The sequence below is a fragment of the Bubalus bubalis genome, chromosome 4 (genome assembly GCF_019923935.1).
Source record: "Bubalus bubalis isolate 160015118507 breed Murrah chromosome 4, NDDB_SH_1, whole genome shotgun sequence".
Taxonomy (NCBI): Eukaryota; Metazoa; Chordata; class Mammalia; order Artiodactyla; family Bovidae; genus Bubalus; species Bubalus bubalis.
This window is the reverse complement of record NC_059160.1, coordinates 31901405-31914835: the sequence shown is the minus strand read 5'-3', so window position 1 is coordinate 31914835 and position 13431 is coordinate 31901405. Positions and strand designations below refer to the sequence as shown.

At 41.7% G+C, this 13431-nt stretch overlaps 1 protein-coding gene across 1 annotated transcript in view; it reads left to right on the top strand.

Annotated features, from left to right (window-relative positions):
* The window catches only part of ST8SIA1 (ST8 alpha-N-acetyl-neuraminide alpha-2,8-sialyltransferase 1), a 164077-nt gene that overhangs the window by 95067 nt on the left and 55579 nt on the right, over positions 1–13431 (top strand). The window contains exon 3 of the mRNA XM_025283384.3: positions 7484–7593. Within this exon, the coding sequence (XP_025139169.1) occupies positions 7484–7593 (110 nt within the window). The remainder of the gene's footprint in view (positions 1–7483; positions 7594–13431) is intronic.

The window sequence follows — 13431 nt, the reverse complement described above, 5'->3', positions numbered from 1 at the left end:
GGAAAAGACTCTGATGCTGGGAGGGATTGAGGGCAGGAGGAGAAGGGGATGACAGAGGATGAGATGGCTGGATGGCATCACTGACTTGATGGACATGAGTCTGGGTGAACTCCGGGAGTTGGTGATGGACAGGGAGGCCTGGTGTGCTCCGATTCATGGGGTTGCAAAGAGTCGGACATGACTGAGCGACTGAACTGAACAGAACTGAAGATTATCTAATAGGCCAGAAATCTCAACTGTCTTTCTTATGCCTAAAAACTGTAGTCCTCAGGTCCCAGCATCATTTCCTCAGAAAGATCTTTTTCTTAACCTTATATAGTACTCTATACTTTCCTATTTGTTAAATTTTGTTTCCTGTTTCCATGAGCAAGATATATGTCAGGTTTGTTCATCAGTCCCTTTCCAGAATTCATAACAGCTCCTGTTCCTTAACAGGGCTCAACAAATAATTGTTGAGTTAAAGGCAAACCAGGCATCAGAGCTATTTAAGAAGAGACACAGAGAGTGTAGGCTATGGACAGTGATGAGGATCAGGTCATCTCAGAAGCAAGATTCTGAATGGCTTCATTAATTGACTCTTATTTAGGGAGTGGTGAAATTTGTGTTTGTTCTTAAAGTTTGGAGATTAAATTGTATATCCATTATGGCAGAAGATTTAAATAGACATTTTTTCCAAAGAAGACATACAGATGGCCAATGGTCACATGAAAAGATGTTCAACATTGCTAATTATTAGAGAAGTACAAGTCAAAACTACAGTGAGGTACCACCTCACGGTGGTCAGAGCAACCACCACTGAAAAAAATCTATAAACAGTAAGTGCTGAAGAGGATGTGGAAAAAAGGTAACCATCCTACACTGTTGGTGGGAATGCAAATTGGTGCAGCCATGGTGAAAAGCAGTGTGGAGATTCCTCAAAAAACTAAAAATGGAGTTGCCATATGATCCAGTTATTCCATTCCTGGGCATTTGTCTGGGCAAAGTGATAATTCAAAAAGATACGTGCACCCCTAAATTCATAGCAGCACTATTCACAATAACCAAGACATGGGAACAACCTAAATGTTCATCAAAAGACAATGGATAAAGAAGATGGAATACTGCTCAGCCATAAAAAAGAATGAAATAATACAATCTGCAGCAATATGGATGGACCTAGAGATTATCATACTAAGTGAAGTAAGTCAGACAGAGAACAAATATGTGATATTGCTTATATGTGGAGTCTCAAATATGACACAAGTGAATTTAACCTACGAAACAGAAACAGGCTCACAGACGTGAGAACAGATCTGTGTTTGCCAAGGGGAAGGGGGAATGGGGAAGGAATGAAGTAGGAGTTTGGGATCAGCAGATGCAAACTATTATACACAGTATGGATAAAGAACAAAATCCATCTGTATAGCACAGGGAACTATATTGAGTATCTTGTGATAGACCATAATGAAAAAGAATATAAATAAGGAATATATATATATATGTGTAACTGAATCACTTTGCTGTACAGCAGAAGTTAACACTGTAAATCAACTGTATTTCAATAAAATATATTTTAAAAATAAATAAAATAATATATCCATTATGATGTTAAGAAAATGCCACTGTTTAGGGCAGACACTGTTTCAAGTAGATTGGATGCTCAACAGAACTCTTCAGATTAAATACAAATAATTAGCTTATTGAGCAAGCTGTTGATCATCTCATCTATTCTTAATTTGTGTGTAGAGCAGTGAGCAAAAAAAAAAAATATGGTATTTGGAATGATTCATACAAATATGTGCATTTAAAAACTCATTGACTGGGCTCCCTGGTGATCCAGTAGTTGAGTCTACCTTACAATGCAGGGGACACTGGTTCAGTCCTTGGTCCAGGAAGATCGCACATGCTGCAGGACAGCTAAGCCTGTGCAGCACAGCTGCTGAGTCCGTGCTCTAGAGCCCGGGAGCCACAACTACTGAGCTCGTGTGCTGTAACTACTGAAACCTGTGCATGCTGGAGCCTGTGCTCTGCAACAAGAGAAGCCACTGCAATGAGAAGCTGGTGCCTTGCACCTAGAGAGTAGTCCCTGCTCTCCAAAACTAGAGAAAACTCGTGCACAGCAACAAAGACCCAGCGCAGCCAAAAGTAAAAATAATAAATAAATAAGATAAATAATTATAAAAAAAAAACCTCTTTGGTCAAGTAGTAGATACACCCTCAAAGGGCCAATGATAAAAAGTGCTTTGTTTAAAATCTATATAAAACCTTTGAAATTGCAAGCCCCTCACACAAGGATAAACTACACGTAATAGTAGTGGTCCAGCAATGTAATGATATTTTTTCTCCAGAGAATTTAGTTTTTTAGTGTTTAGTAATGTATTAATCTCATTTATATAGGATTTCAGAGTTTTCTGATAATTTTCAACACCTCAGTTCATTTTTAATTTTCATAATCATACTGAGAGACAGATGGGAATGGTTATTATCATGCCTGACTTCCAGTGAAGCACTGAGAGTTTGAGGGGCCTGGCAAACCATAATCTGAATCCAGATGGTTAATATAATATAGTCATTAAGAAGATGGCCATTAACAGATGGAAGAGTGATAGGTGAAAAAACGTGGACAAAGATTTATAAGGTGAATTGGTGGTCATGCAATATTTTGAGCCCATGGCTGTAATCAATTTGCCTAATCCAGTCTTTCATTTAGAGTAGTATTTTTAAGGTTAGCACAAGGAGTGTTGTAGCATACTGCTATGTTCTCAGATCTAGTAGATATTTTCTTACATGGATGCAAGGAGATACCTTTGAAAAGAAAGAATGAAGTTAGTACCTTAATAAAAATACTCCGTAACAGAATCGCAATCTTTATGTGGAAATGGACTATCCCAAACATTATCAGTTCTTTCTATGTGGATGCGTATGTGCTAAATTGCTTCAGTTGTGTCTACTCTTTGTGACCCTATGAACTGTAGCCCATCAGGTTCCTCTGTCCGTGGGATTCTCCAGGCAAGAATACAGGAGCAGGTTGCCATGCCCTCCTCCAGGGGATCTTCCCAACCCAGGGATTGAAACTACATCTTTTTAGTTTCCTGCGTTGGCAGGTGGGTTCTTTACCACTAGCACCAACTGGGAAGCCCCCCTTTCTGTGTAATAAACAACCAAATGGAGAACACCTTGTTCACACATCATTCTAATAAGCATTGATCATTGCCAAGATGAGATATTCTGCATCTTAAATAGAATAATGATAGTATTATCTCAATTAGTTAAAAAAAAATTCACAGTATTTTCCCTATTAAGTTTTTCCTTTTTAAACTTTGGTGAGCTCTTCTTTTTGCTGCTGCCAATGCCCTGAAGAGTGCACTCAGGGCACTGGAGAAACAGTTGTTGAAACGAAATTGCTGTGTGAGGGCCAGTATTGACCAAATGAAGAGGAAATAAGCAAATATTACCAGCTCCAACTCATAAATGGCTTCCTCCTCAACCAGACTTCAGTTCAAAGGCTTTGAAAAGTATATATATTTATATATGTATATACATACACAAGGGGCTTCCCTGGTGGCTCAGACAGTAAAGTGTCTCCCTGCAATGCAGGAGACCTGGTTCAATCCCTGAGTCGGGAAGATCCCCTGGAGAAGGAAATGGCAACCCACTCCAGTATTCTTGCTTGGAAAATCCGATGGACAGAGGAGCCTAGTAGGTTACAGTCCATGGGGTCGCAAAGAGTCAGACACGACTAAGTGGCTTCACTTTATACATACGGGAAGATCACATATGTATGTGTGTGTGTTCAGTCTTGTCCGACTCATTTGCAGCCCCACAGACTGTAGCCCACCAGACTCCTCTGTCCATGGGATTTCCCAGGCAAAATGGAGTGGGTTGCCATTTCCTCCTCCAGGGGATCTTCTCGATCCAGGAATCAAACCGACGTCTCTTGAGCCTCTTGCCTTGGCAGGCAGATTCTTTACCACTAATGTCACCTCAAATAGGTAAACACCATAGAAAACAGGTAAATTTTCTGCCATAAGATCATCTGTGTTAAGATAGATTTTGAGAATCACTCTTTTACCATGAATTCCCCAAAACTCATGGAATCTGAGGATTCTGCGGCTTTAACAAGTCAGTAACCTTGCTAGGAGAAGGAAAAAGGTGAAAGAAGAGGGAAAAGGGTAATGGGGAAACCACCATGCTAGTAGCTTGGTGAAATGCTTTACCTCTGTCGTTTCATGTAATCCTATGCAGCATGTTCCCTCTTTAGAGACAGGAAGTGAAATGTCAAGGGGTCCCAAAATCTGGAAGTTAGGAGGTAGTATTTGTGCCCAGGTTTATGCTGTTACTACTGCTTTCCAGATTTGCATGTTCTGTGCCCAGATTCTTGTTCAGAAAACTGAGATTGCCAGTCAATCTGGTCCAGGGACTTTTCCTTAACAACGGGGGTGGGGCGGGGGTCGGGAAGTGGGGCTTAAGTTGACTTTTACAAAGCAAACTAAATATTAGTTAAGCATGAGTGAGACCATACTTTTCACATAAACTATATACAAATAGTTGCAAATAGCCACATATTACTCGCTGTACTCCAATCAGGCTTCCATCCTCACTTCTGAACCAGATCTGTCCTGGTGAAGGTTACCATTGACCTCTGTGTTCAAAATCCCATGGCAATTTTCAGCTCTTATTTTATATAATCTATCAATAGCATTTGCTGCAGTTTTCTCCTGTTCTTCTTGAGTATCTTTAGGTTACTTTTAAAAAAAGAAAAAACTTACTTCTAAGACTTTTCTGTTTTTTTCCTCCTCCATTGACCACTCCTCAGTCTCTTTTACCTATTTCTTCTCAGTCTCCTAATTTCTTTCTTGGAGCATCTGGCGATTCAGGTCTAAGACCTCCTCTCTTTCCTGTCTAAACTCACTCACCAGGTAGTCCTCTGATTTTAAATACCAATTGTATGCTTTCTATCTTCAGGAGAAATAGGTTCCCTGACTGTATTCTCATATATTCAACTGCTTATTTGACATCACCACTTAAATGGCTTATGGAGATTTCATATTTTACATCCTTAAAAGTGAACTCCAAATCATCTCACCCAAACTTGCTTCTCTGTTACTGTCCATGTCACAGTAAACGGCAAGTCCATTTTGCAGTTGTCTGAGCCCCGACCTTGGCATTGTTCTTGATTCTTCTCTTATCCTATTTTCACTGCAACTCCGGTCAGCTCTTCCTCCAAAACATCTCCAGAATCTGCTTACTTCCAGCCACCCCCACTGCTCTGACTCTAGCTCAGGCCACCATAATCTCTAGCCTGTCATTTCAGGAGACTGGTCTCTCTTTCTGTGCGTGACATCTTGAAGCCTATTCACCCAGCAGCAGAGTGATTGTTCTAGAATATGACAGAATGCCACTCCTTTGCTCACCTTACCTTGACTTGATTCTCATCTGAGAATAAAACTTAGAGTCTTCACAGTATCCTCCAAAGCCCTTAGAATTTATTCCCCAACCTTCCTACCAGCTAAGTCTCTGATCTCTTCTCCTCTGTCCCTTGCTTACTCATCTCCAGACACATTGACCTCTTTCTCTTCATTTAAAACCCAGGAGTGTCCCTCTTCCATGTCTGCCCCAATGACTCCCCCAGGTGCCTGAAAGGCTCACTAACCCCTCGCTTTCAGGGATTTGCTTCCATATCTCCTGACCACCCTAGATCAATGACAGGTTTTCTTCAAAAGTATTTCCTGATTTTCTCATGCCAGTGATTTCTTTCTCTCCACCATATGATATTCTGTTTATTTTATTTATTTGTCTTTATCATCCAGTTTCCACTAGAATCTGACCTCCTTGTGAACAGGGATTATTATATCCTGGTCACCCAGGACAGTGCTTGGAACATAGTAGGAACTCAGTAAATATTTGTGGAATAAAAGGGCAGTTAACTTGAGCATAAATACCTTAATCTACATCTAGCAAATTACAGATCTGACTTGTGTATTTCTAGTATTGATTCAAATCTTCCTCCCAGGAGTGAGTGAGAAAAATGCCATGTATCATCCTGGCTCATCCAGGAGAGCTGGAGTGCAGCCCTTTTCCTGACCCTCCTTCTTTGTATCCTGCTCTGGAGGTCACTGGACAGTCTCCGGAAAGCCTTTCCATCTGCAGGCATATGCTTAACACTGCAGTTTCAGTGCTGTATCTTCATCACCTTTATTGTCAGAGCTCTGCCTGTTCCTTTGACAAACTAGAAATCAAGGAAGTTAAATTTCCTTCTTGGGCTTTGCTGAGTGCCCCTCAGCTCCCAGTGACTATGTACATTCCTGGAATTTCATTTTTCTGCTTTAATTATTTATACCTATGTGCATATGGTCATATAATCATTTATTCTTTTGGTGTAATCCATATGATGCCCTCAGATTCATCAACAGTCGTGACTTAATATGGGCATGGTTGTTTTATACAGATGTAAGTTCTTCCGCCAGAGACTGCCAGCCACTGTGCCTGGTTTCAGCAAGCAGGAAATGCTGTGCTGGTGGTTCTTGCTGACCCAGCTAAAAGAGACTGAATGTCACATTTCACTTCCAGGGCTGTTGCTGGGTTTTGATAGTCCCTGGTACTATAAATAGCACCCCAGGGAACATTCAGGTACATGGGACATTTTCTTTGCAGTCCAGGTCAATGTCTGCAGAAAGTCACATGCTGCCTGGTTAGACACAAGTCACTTGCCCCTGAGTCGCTCCTAAGTTCTAAACAGACCCAGAGTGTGCATTTGCTCATAAACACTGCACTCGCTCTCAACATACTTCTGCACCTCTGTTGATGCTGCTCTCCCTGCCTGCAAAATCCTACTCATCCTTAAAGATTCATCTCAAGTTAGAAAGCTCTCCCTGAGTCGGCTTCACAGACGTGCCTTCTCATCCCTCTCTGGCTTCTCCACCGCATGTGAAACATTCCTGTTGTACAGCGAGGTCACCTTCACAATACGGTCTGTTACATAAGCTTATATATTCACACTCTCCTCGCATCCCAAACTGTGACTCCTGAGACCTGTGACTTCGCTGTCTTTGTGTTTATCCCCAACAGTTAGCGTAGGAAACACTCAGCAACGTCTGTTGAGTGAATGACTGATTGTATGAACGAATGAAAGTGCATCTAAATAGGGGAGTAGAATTCATTTGAGTTTGTTTCCAGCTTAATGCCTTTGAAAAGAATCCAGTGTCTAGTGGGGATTTTTCCATTTTCCTTAGCAGTCACTCCCTATTATATGCATGGCCAGTTTGATACCCAAAATGTGGTTGTATTGAAATCCACTTCAGGGAGTTAAAAAAGAAATGTTTTTATTTCAAAGGAATGGGCTAGTTTGCTCCTTGCAGGCTTCCTGGCATCTTTCTTTCTATGCACTCTTTTCACTCTGCCCAGTCTTCAATCAAATTCTCCGGCCGGGTCTGCTGTAAACAATGATTTGGTGAGCGGTTGTGTGTTCTCTGCAGTGAAAACCCGCCTTGTTTTCTGTTGCTAGGCAACCCCATTCCAGCTGCCCTTGAAGAAATGCGCGGTGGTGGGAAATGGTGGGATTCTGAAGAAGAGTGGCTGTGGCCGTCAAATAGATGAAGCAGATTTTGTCATGCGGTAAGAGAGAGCTCCCACAGCGCGGCCTCCGCCTTCTCTCCTCTCCCTCACCCCTCCCGCCAGCCCCGGGGCCTTTGGCGACCAGTCACTGGTGATTAATCAGCTGTAGCTTCTCTTCAACTTCCCTCCAGGTTCACATACAAGTGAGTTGAGGAGAGGGCCAGGGGAACCAGGGAACAGGCCCCAAGAAAGCACAAAGAAAAGAAACACTCAGAGGCCAAGGGGAGATACCCAAAGTGGAAACACTCATCTTATTTTAGATGATACAGTTGGGTGACTCCAACTTTAAAACTTGTCCTTAAGACGAATTCTCAATGAATAAATGATTTCATTTCATTCTGCACACTTTGCTGCTTTGTTTTTCACAAAAGCATTTGGAAGTAGTGAGTGGAATTCGAAGAGGCAGTGGATCTGTGCAGTACTAGGAAAACTGGAAGGAAGGAGGGGGAATACATTTTGAGCAAGGTGGCAGCTTAGTAAGGGGACTGAGTGGAGTGGTGATGTGATGTCGCTTGTACTGGAAAACAGGAGGTTCCTGCAGGGGTGTGTAAGGGGACTGCTAGGACAACCCAGCCGAGGATAGAGACCGTGACACTGAAATGGTGCCAACCTGCACCACTGGGTGATTTTGACCAGAAGGAAAGACAGTGAGTGATCAGATGGACACAGGCTTAGGATTGTCTGGGGGAGAGGGGAGAAGGGTGAGGAGGGACAGCATGGCTGGAGAGAGCTTTGGAATCTGAGCTGGAAGGAAGTTGGCCCTGAGAGGCATGGAGAAAGGAAGGGGTGCAATGGGGCCATATGACAAGGCCATTCAGAGCTGAGGGAGTGGAAGTGGGAAAGATAAAAGAAGATGGAAAAATGAGAGTTAGTGTCAAAGAATGGCTCGCTGGAACATGTGACTTCTTAAGAATCTGACGTCGGCTTCTCTGGGATGACCAGATATGTTATAGACAAAGAGGACACTTGTTACTGAAGAAATGTAGGAGCTTGGAGGCTACTCTGGGGAGTGTCTTACACGATGGCCCCAAAGTCTCCTTGAAGTGGGAATAAGTGAGACATTGATGCTTTGTGTTGGTCGCTCAGTTGTGTCTGACTGTGGACTGCCAGACTCCTCTGCCCATGGGAATTCTTCAGGCAAGAATAGTAGAGTGGGTTGCCACTTCCTTCTCCAGAGGATCATCTCAGCCCAGGGATTGAACCTGGGTCTCTTGCATTGCAGGCAGATTTTTTACCTTCTGAGAAGGCTCTGGGGCCAGGACGACTGACTCTAAAGCAACACAGAGGGTGGAAAGCTGAAGTGGGGTGGAGGTTGGGGTTTTGTGTTCATTTTTAAGGATGATAAGGATAAATAAATAATGGTCCAGAGTGACAAAACAAACAAAAAAAGGTAGCTGAGGGAACACTTAGCCCCCTCTGGACTCTGAGCTAAGCGGAGTAGGGGAGAGTAAAGCTTGTCTGAGAGTATATCAAGGAAGCCATTTCAAGGGGAGGGTCAGGTTCCTTCTGAGAGAGCAAGGGTTGGGCTCCTCAGAAGACTTTATCTCACTGGTGAAGCCTGGGGCAGAGGGGGAATCCTTTTGTATCTTTCCTTTGTGGAGGTACCCTGCCCTAGTTTTTCCAGTGTGAGACTGTTTTCCTCTCCACTGTAATGATTAATTTTTGCAATAAAAATAGAAGACAAGAAAGATTAAAAAAATAGAAGAGAGGAGAAGAGAAAAATGTAGTTCTCTTAATTCAGGTCAACATCTGCTTAGTGAGTATCTGATCTGTACTGGGTCTTCACTGGGGTTGGAAATGGTATGTTGGACAGGTCCATCATGGACTTAGAATCTGGAGCTGTGTCATTGCTGAAGTCAGGGTGGCTCAGAGGTAAACGATGAGTGACTGGGGTCCTTCTGTGGGGAAGGGTTGTCTGGATGGAGCCCTCTGTCCATTCCACTCTGGGTACAGGCCGGCCTTTCCAAGCTCTGATGTGGGAAGGACACCAAGGCTCCACAGGGTTGTGAGCCATGGGCTGAGCATGGTGAGATGGTAGCTATAGAAGCGGAGACGATCACCTGAAGAGCAGAGTAGAGGAGGAGAGCAGAGGCACTCCCTCCATGACACTGGCGTTAGGGGGGTGTCTGAGGGCAAAGAACCAGCCCTTGCCACAGACTCGCTCAGTGACCCACAGCGCACCATGGTAGCTTTGCTGCAGCTCAGCTTTCTGATAATCTTGCAGAGGTGGCTGCAGGCAATTCCCTAAGCCTTTCCATTGTGGAAACTCTGATTCTGTGATGTGACTATCACACAACTGTAACACATTCATGTAGTCTAGTTTGATTTTTCATATTGCTCTCGAGTATAAGTTGACTTGCTTTTTCCAGAAACTATGTAAGGAAGAAGTGGAAATATTATATTCACAGATTCAGGAAAGTTAATTGATTTTAAGATGTCTGAGTACAATGTAGAAGAAGGCGGTACAATAAATGTGTTTTCTTAAATTACTCCTGAGCACACATGTGTGTGGCACCACATTTAGGAAGATGGATATTTTTTAAAATTAATGTGTAGGAGATCAGTATTAAGCATCTTAGGGTGTTATCCATATTTATTTATTATAAATATACAAGACCACATTTGCATTGTATACAATCACTGTTGATATATTCACATTCAAAATTAATAAGTGCCTATGATTAGGGTGCACAGCACAGGATTGAACAATGTTCATGGGATGTTCATGGGATGTTCATGGGATGATGAGAGAGGTGAGGATTGAAAAGAATTCAAAGAAGGCAGCATCAAAACTAGAGGTGTGTGTGCATGTGCCTTTGATTCAATTTCAAGAATGGTGCCATTGTCATAAAACATTTGAATCTTTAAAAAGCTTTATTTATAGTTCATGGCAAATAGATGGGGAAACAATGGAAACAGTGACAGACTTTATTATTTTGGTCTCCAAAATCACCACAGATGGTGACTGCAGCCGTGAAATTAAACGACACTTGCTTCTTGGAAGAAAAGCTATGACCAACCTAGACAGCATATTAAAAAGCAGAGGCATTGCTTTGCCAACAAAGGTCCGTCTAGTCAAAGCTGTGGTTTTTCCAGTAGTCCTGTATGCATGTGAGAGTTGGACTATAAAGAAAGGTGAGCACCTAAGAATTGATGCTTTTGAACTGTGGTGTTGGAGAAGACTCTTGAGAGTCCCTTGGACGGCAAGGAGATCCCACCAGTCCATCCTAAAGGAGATCAGTCCTGAATACTCATTGGAAGGACTGATGCTGAAACTGAAACTCCACTACTTCGGCTACCTGATGGGAAGAACTGACTTATTGGAAAGACCCTGATGCTGGGAAAGATTGAAGGCAGGAGGAGAAGGGGACAACGGAGGATGAGATGGTTGTATGACATCACCGACTCGATGGACATGAGTTTGAGTAAGCTCATTGGTGATGGACAGGGAAGCTTGACGTGCTGCAGTCTGTGGGGTCACAAAGAGTTGGACACGACTGAATGACTGAACTGAATTGATAGTTTATGGGGCTTTCCCAGTGGCTCGGCAGGAAAGAATCTGCTTGCAGTGCAGGAGACATGGGAGACATGGGTTTGATCGCTGGGTCAGGAAGATCCTCTGGAGAAGGAAATGGCAATCCCCTCCAGTATTCTTGCCTGGAAAGTCCCAAAGACAGAGGAGCCTGGCAGGCTACAGTCCATGTGGTCACAAAGAGTTGGACACCACTGAGCGCACACACACACACACACACACAGACAAAGAATTTATAATATGGGAGTAATTAAATGTTGATTAATTGTAAATTATTCTTATTTGACCACTTATGGATCAATTTATACATGGTTGATTAATACACATTTTGGGGGCATCTTGAGAAAGTTGAGGTAATAGCATGTGTTCAAAATGAAACACTTAGTGAATATGATTAGAAACATGTATGTCTGACCCTAGACTGTAGGGTACATGGACCATTACAGTGAAAGACGAGATCCCCAAATAGCCTTACCTATACACAATGGTGTACCAGATTACAGCTCAAGATGTTTTCCAGAATTGTAACAATGCCATAATTTCCTTTGCTTGGACATTTTCAAACACGTCTTTTAATGCTAAAATATACCTTCCCATATTTCAAAGTAAACATTTGCTCTAAACATTTGTAACCAAAAGTGACACTTTAAAAAAATAATATTGTTAAATATCATTTATCTTGAAGTTCTGAAAGACAGAGGTAACAGTGATTATATCCTGGCAAGAAATTGGCTGGCTCAGGAATATGAGTGAAGACAATATAATTTTGGTGCTTGTGAATTATACTCAATTATATGTGTTTTATGTATTGAAGTATACATATAATTTAAAAAGGAATTTTAAAATGTATTCTATTCCATTCTACCCATTCCCCACCCATCTTCACTCCCCACTTCAAAGAATTTTCATTTCTCATCAATTCTGTGGTCACATCTTCTATGATCCTGGGCACAGTTACTAAGACACTTCAGCCAGTAATATCCATTCATTGTGCCAATAAACAATAAAGCAAAGTTTGAAGCACTTTTACACAATTATGCCTTATAAGAAACAATTTGATTGTATTAAATGTGCCTTTTATGTAAATCTATGTAATTATCAATTTAGGAGTTGAGCTAAAATTACAGTGTGCTTTTTTTTCCCTGGGAGCTGCAGGGAAGTATCATGAGCATTCATACTTGAAGACAAAGTTTACCCAGAAGAACAGTTATTTATACCAGAGTACAATGGCATTATTTTCCAGAAATGGATGTATAAAATATTATCCTTATTGTTTTAAACATTTCACTATGTTATAGAATTTGGCATTTAGTCTCTGGAAGTGTATTTCTGAGGTTTTGCTTTGTAATAGGAGGTGTCTGTATAGTCAAAGGTGAGATTTTTCCAGTAGTCATGTATGAATGTGAAAGTTGGACCATAAAGAAGGCTGAGCGCTGAAGAGTTGATGCTTTCAAACTATGGTGTTGGAGAAGACTCTTGAGAGTCCGTTGGACAGCAGGGAGATCAAACTAGTCAATCCTAAAGGAAATCAACCCTGAATATTCATTGGAAGGATGGATGCTGAAGCTCCAGTAGTTTGGCCACCTGATGCATAGAGCTGACTGATTGGAAAAGACCCTGATGCTGGTCAAGATTGAAGGCAGGGAAGGGGATGACGGAGGATGAGATGGCTGGATGGCATCACCGACTCAATGGACAGGAGTTTGAGCAAACTCTGGGAGATGATGAAAGACAGGGAAGCCTGGTGTGCTGTAGTCCATGGGGTCACAAAGAGTCTGACATGACTGAGCGAGTGGACAACAAAGGAGGTATGAAGGGATCCAGACATATGAGCCATGGATCAACCTACAAGGAACACATGGAAAAACAAAGTTGTTATCCATGAACACCAACTCCTTTCATTTACTGATGATAGAATAGGTTGACTGCACTTTCTAGCAATAGAGTTTACAGTTTTAATATAGTGAGATTGATTCTCAAATGTTATGAAGGGCCATCAAGATCGAAGGGGAAGTGATAAATTAGGAGTTTGGAATTAACATACACACACTACTATATATAAAATAGTCAACTAAGAAGGACCTACTGTATAGCACAGGGAATTATACTCAATATTCTGTCATAACCTAAGAATTTGAAAAAGAATGGAAATATGTCAATATATATGTATAACTGATTCACTTTGCTGTAAACACTTGAAATTAACAGAACATTGTAAATCAACTATATTCCAATAAAAACTAAAAAAAACTAAGTAAATAATTATATTCATCCAAGAAAAGAGAGAAAAAGGTGCTCAAATTCTA